This window comes from Habropoda laboriosa, unplaced genomic scaffold, assembly GCF_001263275.1.
Source record: "Habropoda laboriosa isolate 0110345459 unplaced genomic scaffold, ASM126327v1 scaffold88, whole genome shotgun sequence".
Lineage (NCBI taxonomy): Eukaryota > Metazoa > Arthropoda > Insecta > Hymenoptera > Apidae > Habropoda > Habropoda laboriosa.
In genome coordinates, this window is record NW_017100219.1 from 751738 (window position 1) to 768034 (window position 16297).

The 16297-nt window shown below is 46.4% G+C and overlaps 1 protein-coding gene across 1 annotated transcript in view; it reads right to left on the reverse strand.

The window, feature by feature from the left end:
- The window catches only part of LOC108570951 (serine-rich adhesin for platelets-like), an 80388-nt gene that overhangs the window by 7879 nt on the left and 56212 nt on the right, over window positions 1-16297 (reverse strand). The window contains exons 7-11 of the mRNA XM_017932889.1: window positions 3968-4615; window positions 2951-3867; window positions 423-2877; window positions 170-325; window positions 1-91 (exon numbers count right to left, since the gene is read on the reverse strand). Of these exons, the coding sequence (XP_017788378.1) occupies window positions 1-91; window positions 170-325; window positions 423-2877; window positions 2951-3867; window positions 3968-4615 (4267 nt within the window). The remainder of the gene's footprint in view (window positions 92-169; window positions 326-422; window positions 2878-2950; window positions 3868-3967; window positions 4616-16297) is intronic.

Consider the following 16297-nt stretch of genomic DNA (forward strand, 5'->3'; position numbering starts at 1 on the left):
TCGATCCTCGACATTCGCGTAACATCATATCCGTTCACTTCTAACAATTGGTCCCCTGCCTTCAAGGCACCTGTCTTTTCGGCAGCACCTCCTGAATTCCAATAAATATTATTTCAAAACTTACCCATCAACGAGAAAAGAAAAATGAAAAAAAAAACAGGAAATATACCGGTAAATATTTTCTTGATCATTAACGGTCTGTTCCCAAGGGGGCTGTCTCTACCTCCTTCGAGACTGAATCCCAAACCGGCTCCATCTTTGTACACTGCTACGACCGAGGGCGGACCCCATGCAGTGTCTTCTGCGGCTTCATTCGTCTCGAATCCTTCGATATGAAAAAAAAAACAAACATTCCAAATTTTGACCAATAAGTTAGAAAAAGAAAGGTAGGAAAAGAATAATTTGACGAAAAGTTCAATCACCTTCGATGATAGTTTCGACGCTCGCAGTTCTCGACTTCAATTTACACCCTTCCTCTGTCCTAGCTCTCGAGACAACCAACACAACTTCCGACCTAGGCTGCTTAAGCACCGCTATGCTCTCCCTGTGCGTGAGACCTTGCGTGCTTCTGCCATTTATACTCAGAATCCTGTCGCCCCTCTGCACACGACCGTCCTTGTCGGCGATAGAGTGGGCCAGCACTCGATGCACCGTGATCTCCTTTATCTCACAATCAGCTCCACCGGCCAGAGTGATACCAACGCTGCCAGTTGGATTCTCCTTGTGAAGCAACACCACGATCACGTCGTGAGCACCGCGTGCTTCTTCGAGACTCGCCTCTTCCACCAACTGTGCCAATTCCTGTTGAGATATCAAGCTTGTGCTGCTAGCCAACGAGCTGATACTGCCAAACTGTTCGCTACAGCATCTGTCTGCGTCCATGTCTGCTCCAAGCGTCGAAACGTTCTCGTCTACGCTGCTGTCTAGACTGGGGAATCTGTTGTGAGTGGTTCCCGTGGTCTGATGAGGACTGGCGGGACAGTTCACGTCCATTTTCTCCAGTGCTTTCTTCATATCAGTCACACTGGCGCTTCTTCGGTTCAGGTTCCTCGTGGTTGGGATTTTCGACAGCGGAGACTTGGATTTCTCCACTTCCGGCGTTTCGTCGCCGCTGCTGTCCGCCAACCTCGATTTACCCAACGTCGGTATCTTCGAGAAGCTCTTGTCCTCGCTCCAAGACTCGTTCAACATCGACGAGCTCCTCCTCACGTACTTGCTGTCCCTCGATTCCCAGAGAGACCTGCTCTGGAGAGTGGAAACGACGCTGTTCTTCTCTATTCTCGTCTCGCCAGCTTGACTCCGCGAGATCTTCGCGTCCGCCTTCGCGCTCAGGATGTCCTCCAGGCTCATCTGACTCTTCGAACGTCCGAAACTACCGTCGTCCACGTGTATCGCCGATCTGGTTCTACTTTTAGTCGTGAGGATCGTCAGGAGATCGTTCTGATCCTCCGGAGATTTCTTGGCTGGTATACTCGGAGCGTTTCTCTGCTTCGAGACGTCCAAGATTCCAGATTCGTTGTCGTTCCCTACGTTTCTACTCGCCGGAGACAGTTCCATCGAGTGAAGTTCCTGCTGTTCCTCGATTATGGCTGTTCTGTTGTTCTTCAAGTTGTTCCTTACAGGGGTGATATCAACGTCAGCCGATTTCTTCTCTGTTTTGTTAGTCTTTTCTTCAGCGGATCTAGCTAGAGCCTTCGCCTCCGTTCGTACCCACATCTTCAAGTCGTTCGAAGGCTCCATTATTTCGAACGTCGACGATCTTACGTTCCTCTTAGGAGACATCTTCGACTCTTCAGCCTCCTTCTGGAAACCGTCATCTTCGCCGTAAGCGTCTGTTACCTCGATGTACGCAATTTTCACGTCCTGCGCGTTAGAGACGTTATCCTTAACTCGTCCTCTCTGATACGAGTCGTCGCCGTTCTCAGCTAGCGTCGATCGACAGTCTTCCTCCGGGAACTTCCTCTGGATCAAAGGTGATCCGTTCAGATCTCTTCCGCTTCTACACCTGGCACTTGCAAGAATGTTCTTACGATTAATAGCCTCCACGCTCTGCGGCTTGAGCACTCTTCTGGACAGAGACTCCGCGCTAGCTTGGGAACCGGAAGTGAGGGTCGAAGAGGTGCTGCAGTTGGTATCGGTGCTGTTCGATCGTTTCAGCTGTCTCTGAGGTATCTGAGAGTTCCTCGAGCTAGACTCTGTCGTCGGTGATCTGAGATCCGAGCTGCTGCTGCTCGACGAAGATCTCTCCGAGGTGAACGTCCTCTCTCCGAGCATGTTCGATCTACCGCCGAAGTCGGAGTTCGATTCTCTGTTGTACGTTCTAGTAGGACTATCCATGATCAGAGTTCGCCGCTGATAGTTGGTCTCCGTGGAAAGATAGGATCTCTCGGAGGAAACGGTGGATCTCTCCGAGGGAACCGGCGACATCGGCGGACTGAAGCCTCTGGAGATGCTGCTCTGCGAACTGCTGACAGCGGAATCGTTGTCCGAATCGTCGTAGTCCATCCTCGTCTTTCTCTGAACCGTTTTCGGTCTGTTGCGCAGTCCTTCCGGTGAACTGGCCGTGGAAGCGAACTCGAAGCTGTAGTCGCTTCTGGTCGGACTGCAGATGCTCTCTAAACTCTTCGGAGGTTCGGAGAGCGTCGGTGTGGTCGCCGCAGAGGGGCAATTTTTCCCGGAATTTATCGTAGAATTGCTCGACGACGAGCCGTACACAGCTAGACTCTTCCTCTTGAAGGCTGGAGAGTACTTGGAGTGTATCTGAGGCGCTGGCATCTTGAAGGAAGTTGTAGCTTTCAGAGGCATGCTGGCTGTGCTAGCGTTGCTCGCTAGAGAACTCTGCGAGCCCCATTTGTCCTGAATATTCGCTTTCGGTAGCTGTTAATTAGACAAGGATTTCGTTAGTTCCAGGTGTGACAATCTCGATAACGCGTGTACGAACGATTCTTACCTGATGCAGCAGTATCGAGTCTCGCGATTTGATTTCAGGAAGATCGACGATAGGCGCGTCGATAGATATGGCTTCCTTCTCAGGAATAACCAACCCCCTTAATTTCGATATCGACCTTCTCCTCTGCTCTATCAGCTGATTCAAGCTGGTTCTTCGGATGTCCTCTGCAGGCCTCTTGAACGTAGACGCCAACGAGTTGGTCCTGGTGATCTGTGGTCCAGCTGAGAGATCGGTCGTGGTCGTGGTTCGTTCCTGGCCGTAGGGAATCGTGCCAGAGAAGCTCGTAGCTCTCGACAAAGCAGTCGGCGCGACAGGTTTGAGAGAAACGTTCGGAGGACTCTGACCGGTAGTCGTCGTCGTCGGGTAATTCTTCACCGGAGACTTAGGCAGCGAGGAATTCTCGAAAGAACTGATCAAAGGTGTAGCAGTTGAAGTGACCGGTTTCTGTGGGACAATGGGAAATGTTTTCGGCGTGTGAATAGTCGGCGAACTGAACGGAGAACTCTGCGTTATACTCGGCGATCGTTGTCTGTACTTCTTTCCAGGATCTACGTTTCTCCCGGAATCCGTTAGATCGAACGAACTCTGCGTCCTGTCCGCGAAGAACGAGCTTCTCTCTTTCTGCCCGGAGCTCTTCTCGTCGCTGCACACGTCCTCCGTAGACTTGTACTTGGACAGCCTCCTGCCGTTACTCGTGGCCGCTGCAACCGTCACCGAATTAGGGAACAGAGGGCCGTCCAAGCTACTCTGCGACGAGAACATGGCGATTTTATCTCGGACCGATCTCTCGGACTTGTCGTCCTGCCTCCACAGAAGTTCACCGTTCAGCGAGAACTTCCTCTGCGTTGGTTCCGCGGCAGAGCTGTTCTTCGTGTACGACGTCGTCGTCGGGCCGATCGCGTCCATCTTAGGCGGCCCTGAGAAATAGGAAGAAACGAAAATTGTAGCAAAGGGGATTTCGGGAGGGGCAAAAATAGAGGTCGAGAAAATACAGAAGGAAAGTTAACGTGCTCTCACCGGTGAGTGGCAATGGCGGAGGCGTGTCCAGTTGATCTTTCTCCGCGTGGTCCTGCTGCACCTCCTCGATCACCGGTACGTCTTTGTGATAGTATCCCGTGATTTCGATCTTCTTCTCCGACACCACGATGTTACCGTTACCTTGATTCCCGTAGCTGGAGTAGTTGGTCACGGACGCGGCCTTTTTAACCAAGTCGTCCGTGATGTAAGGCTTGCTATCGTCCACACGAGCCTCTCTCGCCTCCTGACAAACGTTCTCCACGCTCATCTTGCCGTTTATCTCGATACTAGGCAGACCGATCTTGGTGTTCACCTCCTGGCAGACACTCTCGACGTTGTTTAGAGCAGCCACTCTGTTGTTGTCCGGTAGAACGATCCCTGTCGCTGTTACCACGTTCGATTCGAGCAACTTGTAGCTTTCGTTGTTCATGAACGACTCGTTCTCGTTGCAAACGAGACGACCGTTCGCGATCATCGTCGACGTCCTCGGCGTCGTCGTGTTAGCCGTCACGAAACGGTACTGCTGGCCGTTGCTGCTGCTGCCTCCGCCACCTCCGCCGAACTCTTGATACGCCGCTGGAAACTCGTCCCCGTCCGGGGGCAGGCGCTGACCGCCTCCGCAGTTGTCCATCCTACCATTTACCGTCTCTAAAATCACGCGTCAGAGAGTGTTGGTTATCGCGGAGAATTCTTTGCGAGGCTCGAGGAGTGCTTAAAACAACCTTCAGATTAGAAGATTCTTAGGGTGTTGTGACGTGAGTTTGGTCGTCGAGTACGTTCGTGCCGCGATGCGGTTACAGTCGTGGGGAATTGTGTTTTCAATCTCTTTCGCCAAATGAAACTGTTCGTTGAGACGTGGAGTGTGATTAGTTGGGAAAAGTTGGGAGAGGCGATGGTAGCGAAACGTTTAGGATTCGGTAAGTTGGAAGAAAGTGAGTTTGTTGGGTAAAATGTGCGACGGAAATTGGGCGAATTTGATTGGGAAATTTTCTTACTCCCGTTGTGTGCTTCGGGCGTTGCTGTAATATATTGTTACACTATTTCTCAGAGAGCAAAAATTTCGCAATATCGATTGGATAGGAAATAGTGTTGAAAAATATTTGAACGAAAAACCCAAGTAATTTTATAGTTTCGCCAAAAAGATGGGAAGAAATTAAGAAACGAGAGGGTGACTGCATTCTCTTGTAGTAATTAAAGGTATATTTGAAATATTTATCCAAATCATACGAAATTTGATCACTCTCGACATATTCTCCGGACACTATTCTCCGTCAGATTACCATTTAATTCCTCCTGTCGTGTCCTCAACACGAACCACGCGACCGATCACCCCCACCGTTGACTTGCATCGCTTCTACCTCCCTGCCAATAAGGGTTCGCGAAAGAGGCCTTTTTCTAGGAAAGGCGTTAATTGGTCCTTTTTCCGAATTAGCAGCTACAAAAACATGTATAAAGGTAGCTTTCGCAAGCCCGAAAGCAGAACATGTACGGAGTGTACATATTAAAAAAAACCGAACAACGTAGTTTAACCTAAAACTAAACAACCAATAGGGAAACATCCATCGTGATATCTTCCAACCGAGAAATAAGATCACGGTAACAAACACCTCCATTAGAATACTTCTCAGCGGGCAAAAATTTTGTACGAACAATCGAAGAAATTTGATGGCTTTGCCAAAAAGCTGAGAAGTTGTGGAATGGTAAAGGTATACTTCAAATATTGATCCAAAAGATCTCGTTCCAGTCGGACGAGAGTAAAATTTCGTAAAAAGTGTAGTGTATCGTACATTAATTTTTACAACTGATACCGTAGTAATGGCATCGGACGACCATTGCGCGAGTACCCCCGAACGATCGTCGAAACCTCGAAACTTCGTCTCTACATGCGTTGAACTCACTCGGCAATCCTTGACACGCGATTACGAATTGCGCAACCTCTCATTACGCCTCATTACGAGACAAATGTTAGAAATTTGCGTAGACGTGTACGATCACGTATTACACGTACGTTCGTTGACCGTGTCGATTCTTCAAGAATTTTCACATCAGCTCGAAGGCAAATTCGCGCGTAAAAGTTTCGTCCACGGGATCGCGATTCACGCTCCCGTGCACCCGCCGAGGAGATCGGTGCCGCAACACGTCGCTCGTTCGATCCGCACGCGTCGTTGATTCCGCGAACGGGAACGTCGATCCGTTGGAGCATTTCAAATGCGCAAGATTCCAAAGAGGGGAATGTTTAATAAAATCGTAGAGCTACCGGTTAAGAGGGGGACGATAAGGGATTCAGAAACGTGCCAGCGGCGTTACATCGACGGTGGATATTTTTTAAACATCCGTTCCTCGTTTATCGGTTCCCGAGAACGAACACGCCGCGGTTGGAATTTTAATCTACGCGATTCGGATCTACCTATCGATATACTATAGGTGTATATATTCGTAGCTGTTATGATTTGCGTTCGAACGTGTTTAGAGTTTTAACCACTCTTTACGTTCGCGTTTCGAAGGTCGTCCGATAGGAGAATCCGGAAGAAATGTCGTGCAAGTTGCTAATAGATTATGTTAAACACCTTTTGCGATACTGAAATGTTTTCCTTTTTCTTCTATCTGAAAATACTCCACGGTGACATAGTTTTTTTTTAACCCTTTCACTGCGACAGGTTTCAATACGTAACGCTTGTGGCTGCTAAATATTCTGTTTTATCGTTTAAAAATTTTTTAAAAATTTAAGAATTTGTCATTTTGTGAAATTAAGGTGGCAGTGTGCGAAGAGCAAAATTTTAGGATTAAACTAAGGAGAAATTCTACAAAAAATCGTTGACAATACGGAGCTAGAAAATTTTCAAAGCGTCTGCAGGCGCGAATAACCGTGAAAGGGTTAAAAAATTGATGATTCCGTTAAGTTAAGGTGACGGCGCGCAAATGATAAAAATTTAGGATTAAACTAACGTAATAGTGCTAGATTAAACTAGGGTGAAATTGTGCGAGAAGTCGCTGACAGCGCAGAGTTAGAAAATTTTCAAAGCGCTCATAGACGCGAACAGCAGTGAAAGGGTTAAGAAATTTAAGATTTCGTTAAATTAAGGTGGTAGTGCGCATATAGAAAAAATTAGGGATCAAATTAAGGTGAAATTGTGCAAAAGGTCGCTGACAATATAGAGTCAGAAAATTTTCAAAGCGCTTAATAACGTATTGCCAGCAACTTTCCATAGCGTCTGTAGACGCGAACAGCAGCGAAAGGGTTAAAGATTTCCCTAAACTAAGACAGTAGTGCGCGAATGGCAAAAACTTACGATATCAAATCAACCTAAACCTAGAGCGAGAAAATTTTCAAATCGCCTTAGACACGTCGTGTGGAAATTTTCAATGCGCCTTCGAACGCGAGCAGCGGTGAAGGGGTTAGAAATATTTGTTTCTAAAACAATTCCGATACCGTGAAGTGCGATGTTCCTTGGTGAAATGTTAAACGGACGAGTCGAAAGCCAAGGACGACGTGGATATCCGTGAAGGAAGCTGAAGAGGTAGCTGGTTACTTTAGCGGTTTACGCAACCGGGCGTTACTTTCACGCGCGATCGTTCTACATAGCCGAGTGAATCGCGTGCACGGACGGGTCCGCGAGCGGATCCGCGGTTTCCAACCTGATCACTCCGATCCAAGGATTTCTACATTCTAACGCACGCGCGCACCCACTGATAAACCGTGCGTGCACGCGTGTTATCTGCGCTCGAACGGGCGTGTCGGGCTCGGGATCGCGGAAAATATCCGTCGGGAGTGTTGAAGCAAAATGGTTTATGAGTACTGCATGGAAAAATCGACATCCTAGAATATTGGTAGGTTTATGACACGTCCGATAAGTATGGTTTGGGGATGCCTAACACCCCAGGTATAAAAGTGCACACTGCCACCACGCTCCGTAAGCAGTTCTAATTGTGCGCCCGTCTTGCTTGAACATCTGCTAAAATATAATTATTTACCTTACTCCACACGAGTTATTTATTTAATATAACCCCTCAACAGGGAGGAATATTTTCAAACGCTCCCGTAAAAAGTCTCACCGACGACGTTCTTTCGTAATTGCAACTTTCGTTGGCCGCTTTCACGCGAGACGAAACGAGTTAATTCGTGAAACTTGCAAATGAAAAGATTTGCAAACGGTAAGTGAAACTTGGAACGACGTCCTTTCGCGATTACCGCTTTGATTCACCGCTTTAACGCGAAACGAAAGGAGCAACTCCTACTAGCTGGTCCTCCGGTTACGTAAACTGAAACTCGTAAATGAAAAGGCCCGGAGTTACGACGGTAAGTGGAACTCGGACGTATCGATACGGATTGAAAGTAAACTTGATTACAAAGTGCAACCTGGTTTCTCTGTAATCACCGGTGTAATTCTTGCACGAGTGTAACTCTGCGCGGTAAATGGTACGCGTTAACACGGGAAACGGAAACGGGGAGAGCAGAACGGTCGGGAGGAAAAGTTTCACGGTTAGATCGTGCTCGCGTGCCGCGTTTTCCGCCCGAAGCGGTGGACTGTTGCACGCCGCTAATAAACCGTGTCCCGCTAACTTCTGATTAACATTCCTGGCCAGTTACCTCGTTCGATGGAACTAATCGGCGATACACGTGCGACCGGCTCTGTTCCTCGCTCGGATAACGCGATACGATGCACCACGTGCCATCGCGAATTCTATTCACCGGCTGTAGATCGAGGTTTGGTTAGGTTTTTGCTCGGTCTTATTATGCAATTCGTAGACCAACTGTTTCTGCCACCGTCGTTCTCGTTCTTGGAAAAGAAACGGTTTTCTACGAGATCAGTACGAGAGAAGAATTTCTACCTTTACTTCGGACATGAATTTTAAGATACGGTGGGTTTAAAGGACGGATAACAGCGATGAGATTCAGGGAGCGTCACGGCTAGGGGCGTAGAGTCCCCCCGTGGCAATCCTCAGGTCCCGGGTTCGATTCAAGTTTTTTCTCGATTAACACGTCGAATGCTGGACCAATTCTTTGTCCACGGTGCCATAAATAATATGTGAATAGTTGGAAATAAAACTGAAAATTTGACAAATACTACCGTTCGTTCGAATTAAATGCCTTTACTAATGTTGAGACCGCCGGTCACCCTCACGGCATTCAACGTGTTAATTCTCGATAATCTAGCGAGGAAGAGAATGCGAAGCCTCTTTGGGTCACTGATTTAATTTGAAACTTTGCATATTGGTCACCCTGTTTACGAAATTACAGCGGCAGATAGTTGTTCAGATATTTGTAATTAAAGTTTCATCGCTATAAGAAACTCCTCTGCAAGAATAATCGATTTCATTGAACAAAGGGAACAGAGAAGAGATTTACACACGTTAAATTCGAGTCAGGTTTGCTGGATGTTTCAATTAAAACCGTCGCGTTCCAACGTATTCCAGCGTGCGATAGGCACTCGTGGACGAGCAACGTACGAACGTACAATGAACGCTCTCGGCATCCCCGATATCGGTACAAATATGGTGCGATCGCTGGGACACATACGCACTGCATCTCTCCCTGCGTCTCTCTGGTGTACGCGCGTATAGCCGATTAGTTTCATCCGGCGGCGTCCGCCTGGGAATTTTAATCGGACGTCAGACACACACGCGCACTCGTCTTTGCGTTTTCAAGTCTCACCTCACGACGTTAGTACGTTTCGGTAGATTAAGTGGATTTCTCGATTATTATCCCTCAGAATACATCCACTTCGAAGAAATTCCTTGGGTATAAATCGCTGCGCGGATATCACTCGGGAAATAAACACGCGTGCCGACATGCTTTATTTGCTCTCTTCGTCATGTCGGCGAATATTCCCAAACAGGCTTCGTGATTTACGACAGCTACTGACCTCGACTTCTCGCGAGAACCGGGCTTCTCCGTGAATGACATAATGCTCCGCACTTGGTATTCGTTGGATTTGAGAAAATCATTCAACACCGAGTCCTGCAATCTTTTCTCGACACTGCAGCTGTTAAATTAATTTCAAATTCTGAGAGAGGATTGTGCGAATTTTGGAACGAAACATCTTCTCGGAATACTCCCGACCGTTTGCTCGAGTAATCTTTTCGAAAATTCGTAACGTTCACCAGTTTTTCGAGACCAGTGCTGATTTTCGGTAGATTCAGCGTTGGAGGAACGACACGAGAGAGTCGTGGGTCACACACGCGTCGTCCCGAACGAGCGATTCGGAGAAAAAGCGCGGCGAGAGGGGTGAAAGAGGGAGCGAGGACTCGTTCTTGCTGGCAAGAAGGCTCTCGTAAGACTGGACGACATTGCTTGTCGAGGCCAGCTTCCGCGGTTAGCACCGACATCAAGCGTTATGCGTTCGCAGAAGGAGGAGGGATAAAGCGCGACGGTGGCCACCGCGACGTGTCGCGGCCACGTTTTCGGTCCTCCGGCCGAGATCCCGTGATTCTTACGAAACCTCGATACAGTCACAACTATACACCGTGGACCTAATGGCTAGAAAAGCACGCCGCCACGAAAGAAGTAGGTCAGCGGTGAATTTTATGCCCGATCCGGTGGAACGGTCTGAGAAATCCATTTACCACGAGTCGACTGTGTTTTTTTAGAGTAGAACCCGGTGATCAGATAACGTGGTCGAAAAAAGAAGAGAACAGACTTTTATCTAATTTTAGAGATGAAGAAAATTGTTGTCTTAACCCTTTCACTGCTATCGGTGACTTTATCCACACCTTCGCCTTAATTCAACCCTTAAATTTTCCTTAAAATTCAAGCCTTCGAGTACTCTCGCTTTAACCCTTCGCACTTCTCGCAATTTTTAACACGACCTACCAGAAACTCTGACTCATTTTTACTACGGGCTACCAACTCCTCCGAGACTGTTTACAGTGGTGCGAGTGCGCCTTTGTGGAAAATTCAGAATCTAGCTTTGCCATCTTACAATGTCGCCGCGGCGGCGACAACGGAGTGCAAAGGGTTAATTCAACAATAGAAACTTAAACGTTTACAAATTTTCAAACGCCAAAACGAAAGATTCTGCGGATCATCTGCCGCAGCGAAAGGGTTAAAGTAAAATAAAATGCATATTACTTTTTGTTACATAAAAAGGAAGTTTTTGCGCTCTGGGTCCCGTATAACGTGTCTTCCGTGTTACAGGGGGTCTGTCGGTGACTAAATTAGTTGAAGAGAATCCGAAATTGACTATCCGTAACTTTCACAATTCAAGTGTTGCAAAGGGCCTCCAGAAAAGTGGATTTATAGTTCAAAATTCACCGTCAAATGTGATTTGTATCGTTAAGGAAAAGAGTGCAGCAAGAAATGCGAATTAAAAGACCGTCCCTTGTGAACCAAAATGGCGTCCGGTACTTTCACGACGAGGCGAGACCACGCAAAACAAAGAAATTTGGAATTGCAATGGGAATTTATTCCTCGTCTACGGTATTTCCCGGACAAGGAAAAAAGAATCCAGATCTGTCGGATTTGGTACCACGAGATATTCACATTTTTCGATCACTATGAAACAGTTTACGTGGAAATAACTTCGATAATTTTGAAACCCTGAAAAGTGTAATAAACTCTTTTCTTCATGACAAATTCGAAGATTCTTATGAATGAGGCACAACGCAATTTCCACGTAGATGGGAAACCACGTATTTAGTTTCAATTTGCAGAAGACATTCTCCAGCAGACAAAATTTACGCACCAACCTAACATTTCCTCTCCGTTTACGCACTAAGTAATGCACTTATCCCGCATATTTAATCTCATTGGCCGTTTCCCCGTCGGAAAGTGGAATTTCTGAATAGAAATAGACCCGTCTAAGATGCAAACAGCGTGTAATACGATTTAATTTAATAAACGTACTTCTTTGCACTTACATCAGCTTACTCGTAAGGTATTTATCGTGGAACCTCGCCTATTATATACCATCGTTAATACCCCGTCGTTGTCGTTATGTCAGATTCTTCTTAAATCCACGGTATCTCGAGTGTGTCATACTTTACTTACGCTCACTATCACGCGATAACAGATTCTCGAGAGAGTACAGAAAATTCTGTTTGCCTAATCCCGTCTAACTCGACTACAAAATCGAACAATCCCGCCAGAAAACTGTCACTACCACTTGAAACCCGACTCCTCGGTAACTACGACACGAGAGGTGCGAAAAGAGCGCCGTCACGTTGGTTAAGCCACCGTTAATCGCGCGGTGACGTTCACTATCGACGAGTAACTAAGTACACGCCGATTAATCACTCTCGGGGCGTGTGTATTAGCCGCGCAAATCTGACTCAGGCGGAACGCAAAGTTCCTCCTCGAAAGCTCGAAGATAGAAGGCCAAGTGGTGTTCGCGAGCAGGAAGCACTCTCTGTTCCATTATTGCGACCGCTTAATATCTACGGATTGATCTTTCAACCCGCGCAACTTATCGCCGCGATCGTCCGATAGCTTTGATTGGATTTCCACGTAGAATTTATGGATCGAATTCTCGATAGGAGATACCGAATGGATATTAACGCGGCGAATCACCGACGGTGGTCTCCCCCCCTTTCAAATGGAAAATCGTTCCTCCAGAGACCGTGTTCCCTGCGTGGGAGAGGTTATCAACCAGCTTTTCAACGACGATAGTTGGTCTTTTTTCACCGGCTACCTTAAGTGCAGGCGAAAGTTCAAGGATCGAACGAACGTCCCTCGTTCCTTATGGCAACGGAGAGGAACTTTTTCGCCGCGCCTTGGCGAGCTAGATAGCCAGCCGCGGTTACCGGCGATCGCAACCGTAAATTACGTCATTATGCATGCTGGCCTGCTCGCGAAATTGCGTTTGTCGCAACGCATTAAGTATACACTTTCTTTGGCGAGAGAGCGCGGAGTGGTGTGCTTTATAGAGAAAGGATAAATGTGACAAGCGAGTTTCTTTCGCCCAATGGTCGAACTGAATGTCTCCGGTTTGTCCTTGGCACACCAGAAGATCCAAATCGACTGGTTCGACACGTCACCGCGTTCTCGAAAGCGTAGAACCTTGTACACGGATTATTAATTGTTATTTTTATCTTTCGCCGTGACGCGTGTATTCTTGCGTTGATTCACGTTTCGAAAACGGTCGATTCTTTTTTTCTTCCCGGCTTGAACTTTGAAATCCTACCTACTGTCGCGAACGGTTCGACATACTGGTCGTAGAATCGATCTTTCGATTCGCCCAGATAAGCGAGGTGGACGTACTTTTCCTCCAAATTTTTTCTTTCGCGATGGAATCAGGTGATTCACGTTTCGAAAACGGTCGATTCTTCTTCCCGGCTTGAACTTTGAAATCCTACCTACTGTCGCGAACGGTTCGACATACTGGCGGTAGAATCGATCTTTCGATTCGCCCAGATAAGCAAAGTGGACGTACTTTTTTCTCGTAAATTCTTTCACGATGAAACGAGTCAGCTGTGTCACCGATAAATGGTCGAGGTTTGCTCAGCGTATCGCGGACGTTTTAATCCGAGGAGAGCCGTCGTTGTGTTCACGCATGGTGGACTGTTTTATTAAATAGCTTCCGAGTGTGAGTGGACAGAATGGCTAAGACTACGTGTGCTTAATCGCACAGCGATTTTCGACCGATTATCCAACCGACGATTTGCACGAAAATCCATCCGCCAATTGTCTCTTCCCTCCCTCCGGGTACAAGTTAGGCGTAGAAAAGTAGGGCGCAACTTAATACGTCGAACCGCGTTGAAGGGTTAATATCACGTTGCAGATCTGAGAGTGACCTCGGCCACGTCTGCGCCTCTGCGCGTTTCGCCTGTTGCTCGCTGAGCTGCCGCCTCTATTTATACCAGTTATCGAGCGTGATTTTAATTGACGCGTTTCCAGCTGATGAAAACCCTCTCTGCTCGATCAGATCGCGGTAACGAGAATAGGAGAAACGTGCGTGCAGCCTGAGAGGAAACCGATCGTCGATTTTCATGGTTGTACATGTACAGGGTGTCCCGTGAATGGAAAATGTGGAATAACATTTTTTCGTACGAAGCTTTGTTTCCGAGAAAATTCAATTTAAAGATTCGGTCCAAATTGCTCGCACCTTTACGTTGATAGACAGTGGTAATGTCACGTTTCGCGAAGGAATAGTCTACGCCAGTGGTGGCGAACCTGAGTTAAGTCACCTCACAGCCGAAACCGAGCAGATCACAAATAATCATCACACAAGCAACAACGGTGTCTATCTTCTGTCAACGAGGTTCAGAATCGATAATTCGGAGCTGAACCATGGCGAGTCCGTGATCGTACAAGGTCGTAACGCGCGCAACAATTATGGACCCCAGTTAAGCTAGATTTTTTCCCAATTCCGACACACCGAGCTCGAAAGGTTCGCCCGCCGTCACTGGTCTACGCAGAGGATAGTGTAAATCTGCAGCTAAAAGAAAGAATCGCTTTCACAGAATTACGGTGTCGAAATATCGTGGCAGTCCATGACTCTCCGATTCAAAGAGCGAGGGTTGTTTCTGTGGATTGACAGACGTTACTTTCAACAATTCGATTAGTAGCGTAAACTCAAATTAAGGAGATCGTTGATAAATGTATTATCGATACTTTTCACGAAATTAGTGCCGTTTGTTAGGACAAACTTAAAGCAGAGAGCACGCGTACTCGACAAACGTTCAAACCTATTTCTCTCGAAAACGAAGCTTCTTATTCCACATTTTCGATTCAGTTTTTCACGTACAATCACCAGCAGTTACGGGACACCCTGTATATTCCTCGTTTGGTTTCTTCTCCATCCCACAAATCGATGATAATCAACGATAGGCAAGAAGTTGGAAGTTGCGGACGGCTGTTTGAAAACCGGTGGTTACGCTATTTGCTGGTAATTCGTCGTGTAAACAACGCTCGACTGGTGTCCCGATCAAAGGAATATACCCGATAACGGAAGCTTTTTCTTAATCGATCTCCCCTAACATTCTCTGATTCACCTATTACATCACGGATCTCGTCTATTCCCAAGTGATTTACTAGCTCAGAAATGTGCTGGCGTCATGGCTGGAGGAAACGAAGAAAGGAATGTTGTGTAAGATAGGAGAGGATCGAAGAAGAATCGCGTTACTTTCAGCTTCTGGTTAAGTCAACCGGTCATTCGTCACGTTCAACTTCCGCTTCTTCTTCTTCTCCTTCGGATACGTCAGAGAGGATCGTCAAAGAGGATTTCCTTAGTGCGTTTAATTTTATAGGTGTACCGAGGCGAACGAGCTACCGGGGTCTCTTCTGCAACGAGGAAAGTTTCCTTTTACGGTAAGTTTCCGTGGGACGAGAGAAGGCTACGCGAAATTCTTCGTATTGTCCAAGGTGTTTTCTGGTGAATTTATCGAACGTGGATGATGGCCTTTCGATGTGGCTTGATTTTCGATCGCTACTCACCGCAGGAGGGTAACCGGATCCTCTTTGAGATCGGTCGCCAACTCGTTTCGATTAACACTTTGAGTATTCGATTAATTTAGAGGCTTCGGCTGTGGGACATAATTGTGTACAACGAAGGGAATTTTCGTGGAAAATTAGCCATGATTGAGAAAATAATTATTAAAAAAGGGAATTTTACTTAACAATGAGTGAATAGGTTTCGATTAATTTAGAGACTTAAGTATTGCAGCACAGTTGTATGTAATAAAAGGAAATTGCATGAAAAAATAATTACTAAAATAGGGAGTTTTACAAAACGAGCGAATAGGTTTCGATTCACACTTTGAATATTCCATTAATTTAGAGACTTAAGCATTGAAACATAATTGTATGTAACGAAAGCAAATTCCATGGAAAAGTAACCCTCCGTAGGCAACCTGGGTCAGTAATGACCCAAGCGAAATTTCACTCTTGTAGGTACAGTAAATTCTCTACAAGAGTCAGTAAGTTTGGATTCTACAAGTGACAGTACAGATGGTCCTACGCCTAGGCTGCGTCATTGCTGCGTCCATGTTATCTCGCTCGCAGTCAGTCAAGCGTGTAACGCTACACCAGTCGGTTTCCTTTACGAGATTACACGGCTCGACAAATCATAATAGAAAAATATAATTTCTTTAATTTTACTTTTCTTCATCTGGAATTTTTTTTAACATGTTGGTGAGATTTTTCTGATGAACATGATATCAAACACGATATAATTTGAACAACATTTACTTATTAACACGTTCACTGTCGCGCCAGATTTACAGGTTGCTGCCAGGCGGCCACAAGAAAATACATTTTAAGCATTGGATTATAGTATTATGCTTTATAAATTTTTTTTTTTCAACTGAAAATAATGTCTAGCTAGCTATGACGTTCAAAATTTTTAGGTGACAACATTTATTTTATTTTAATTATTCTGAACACTTGAGGCACTC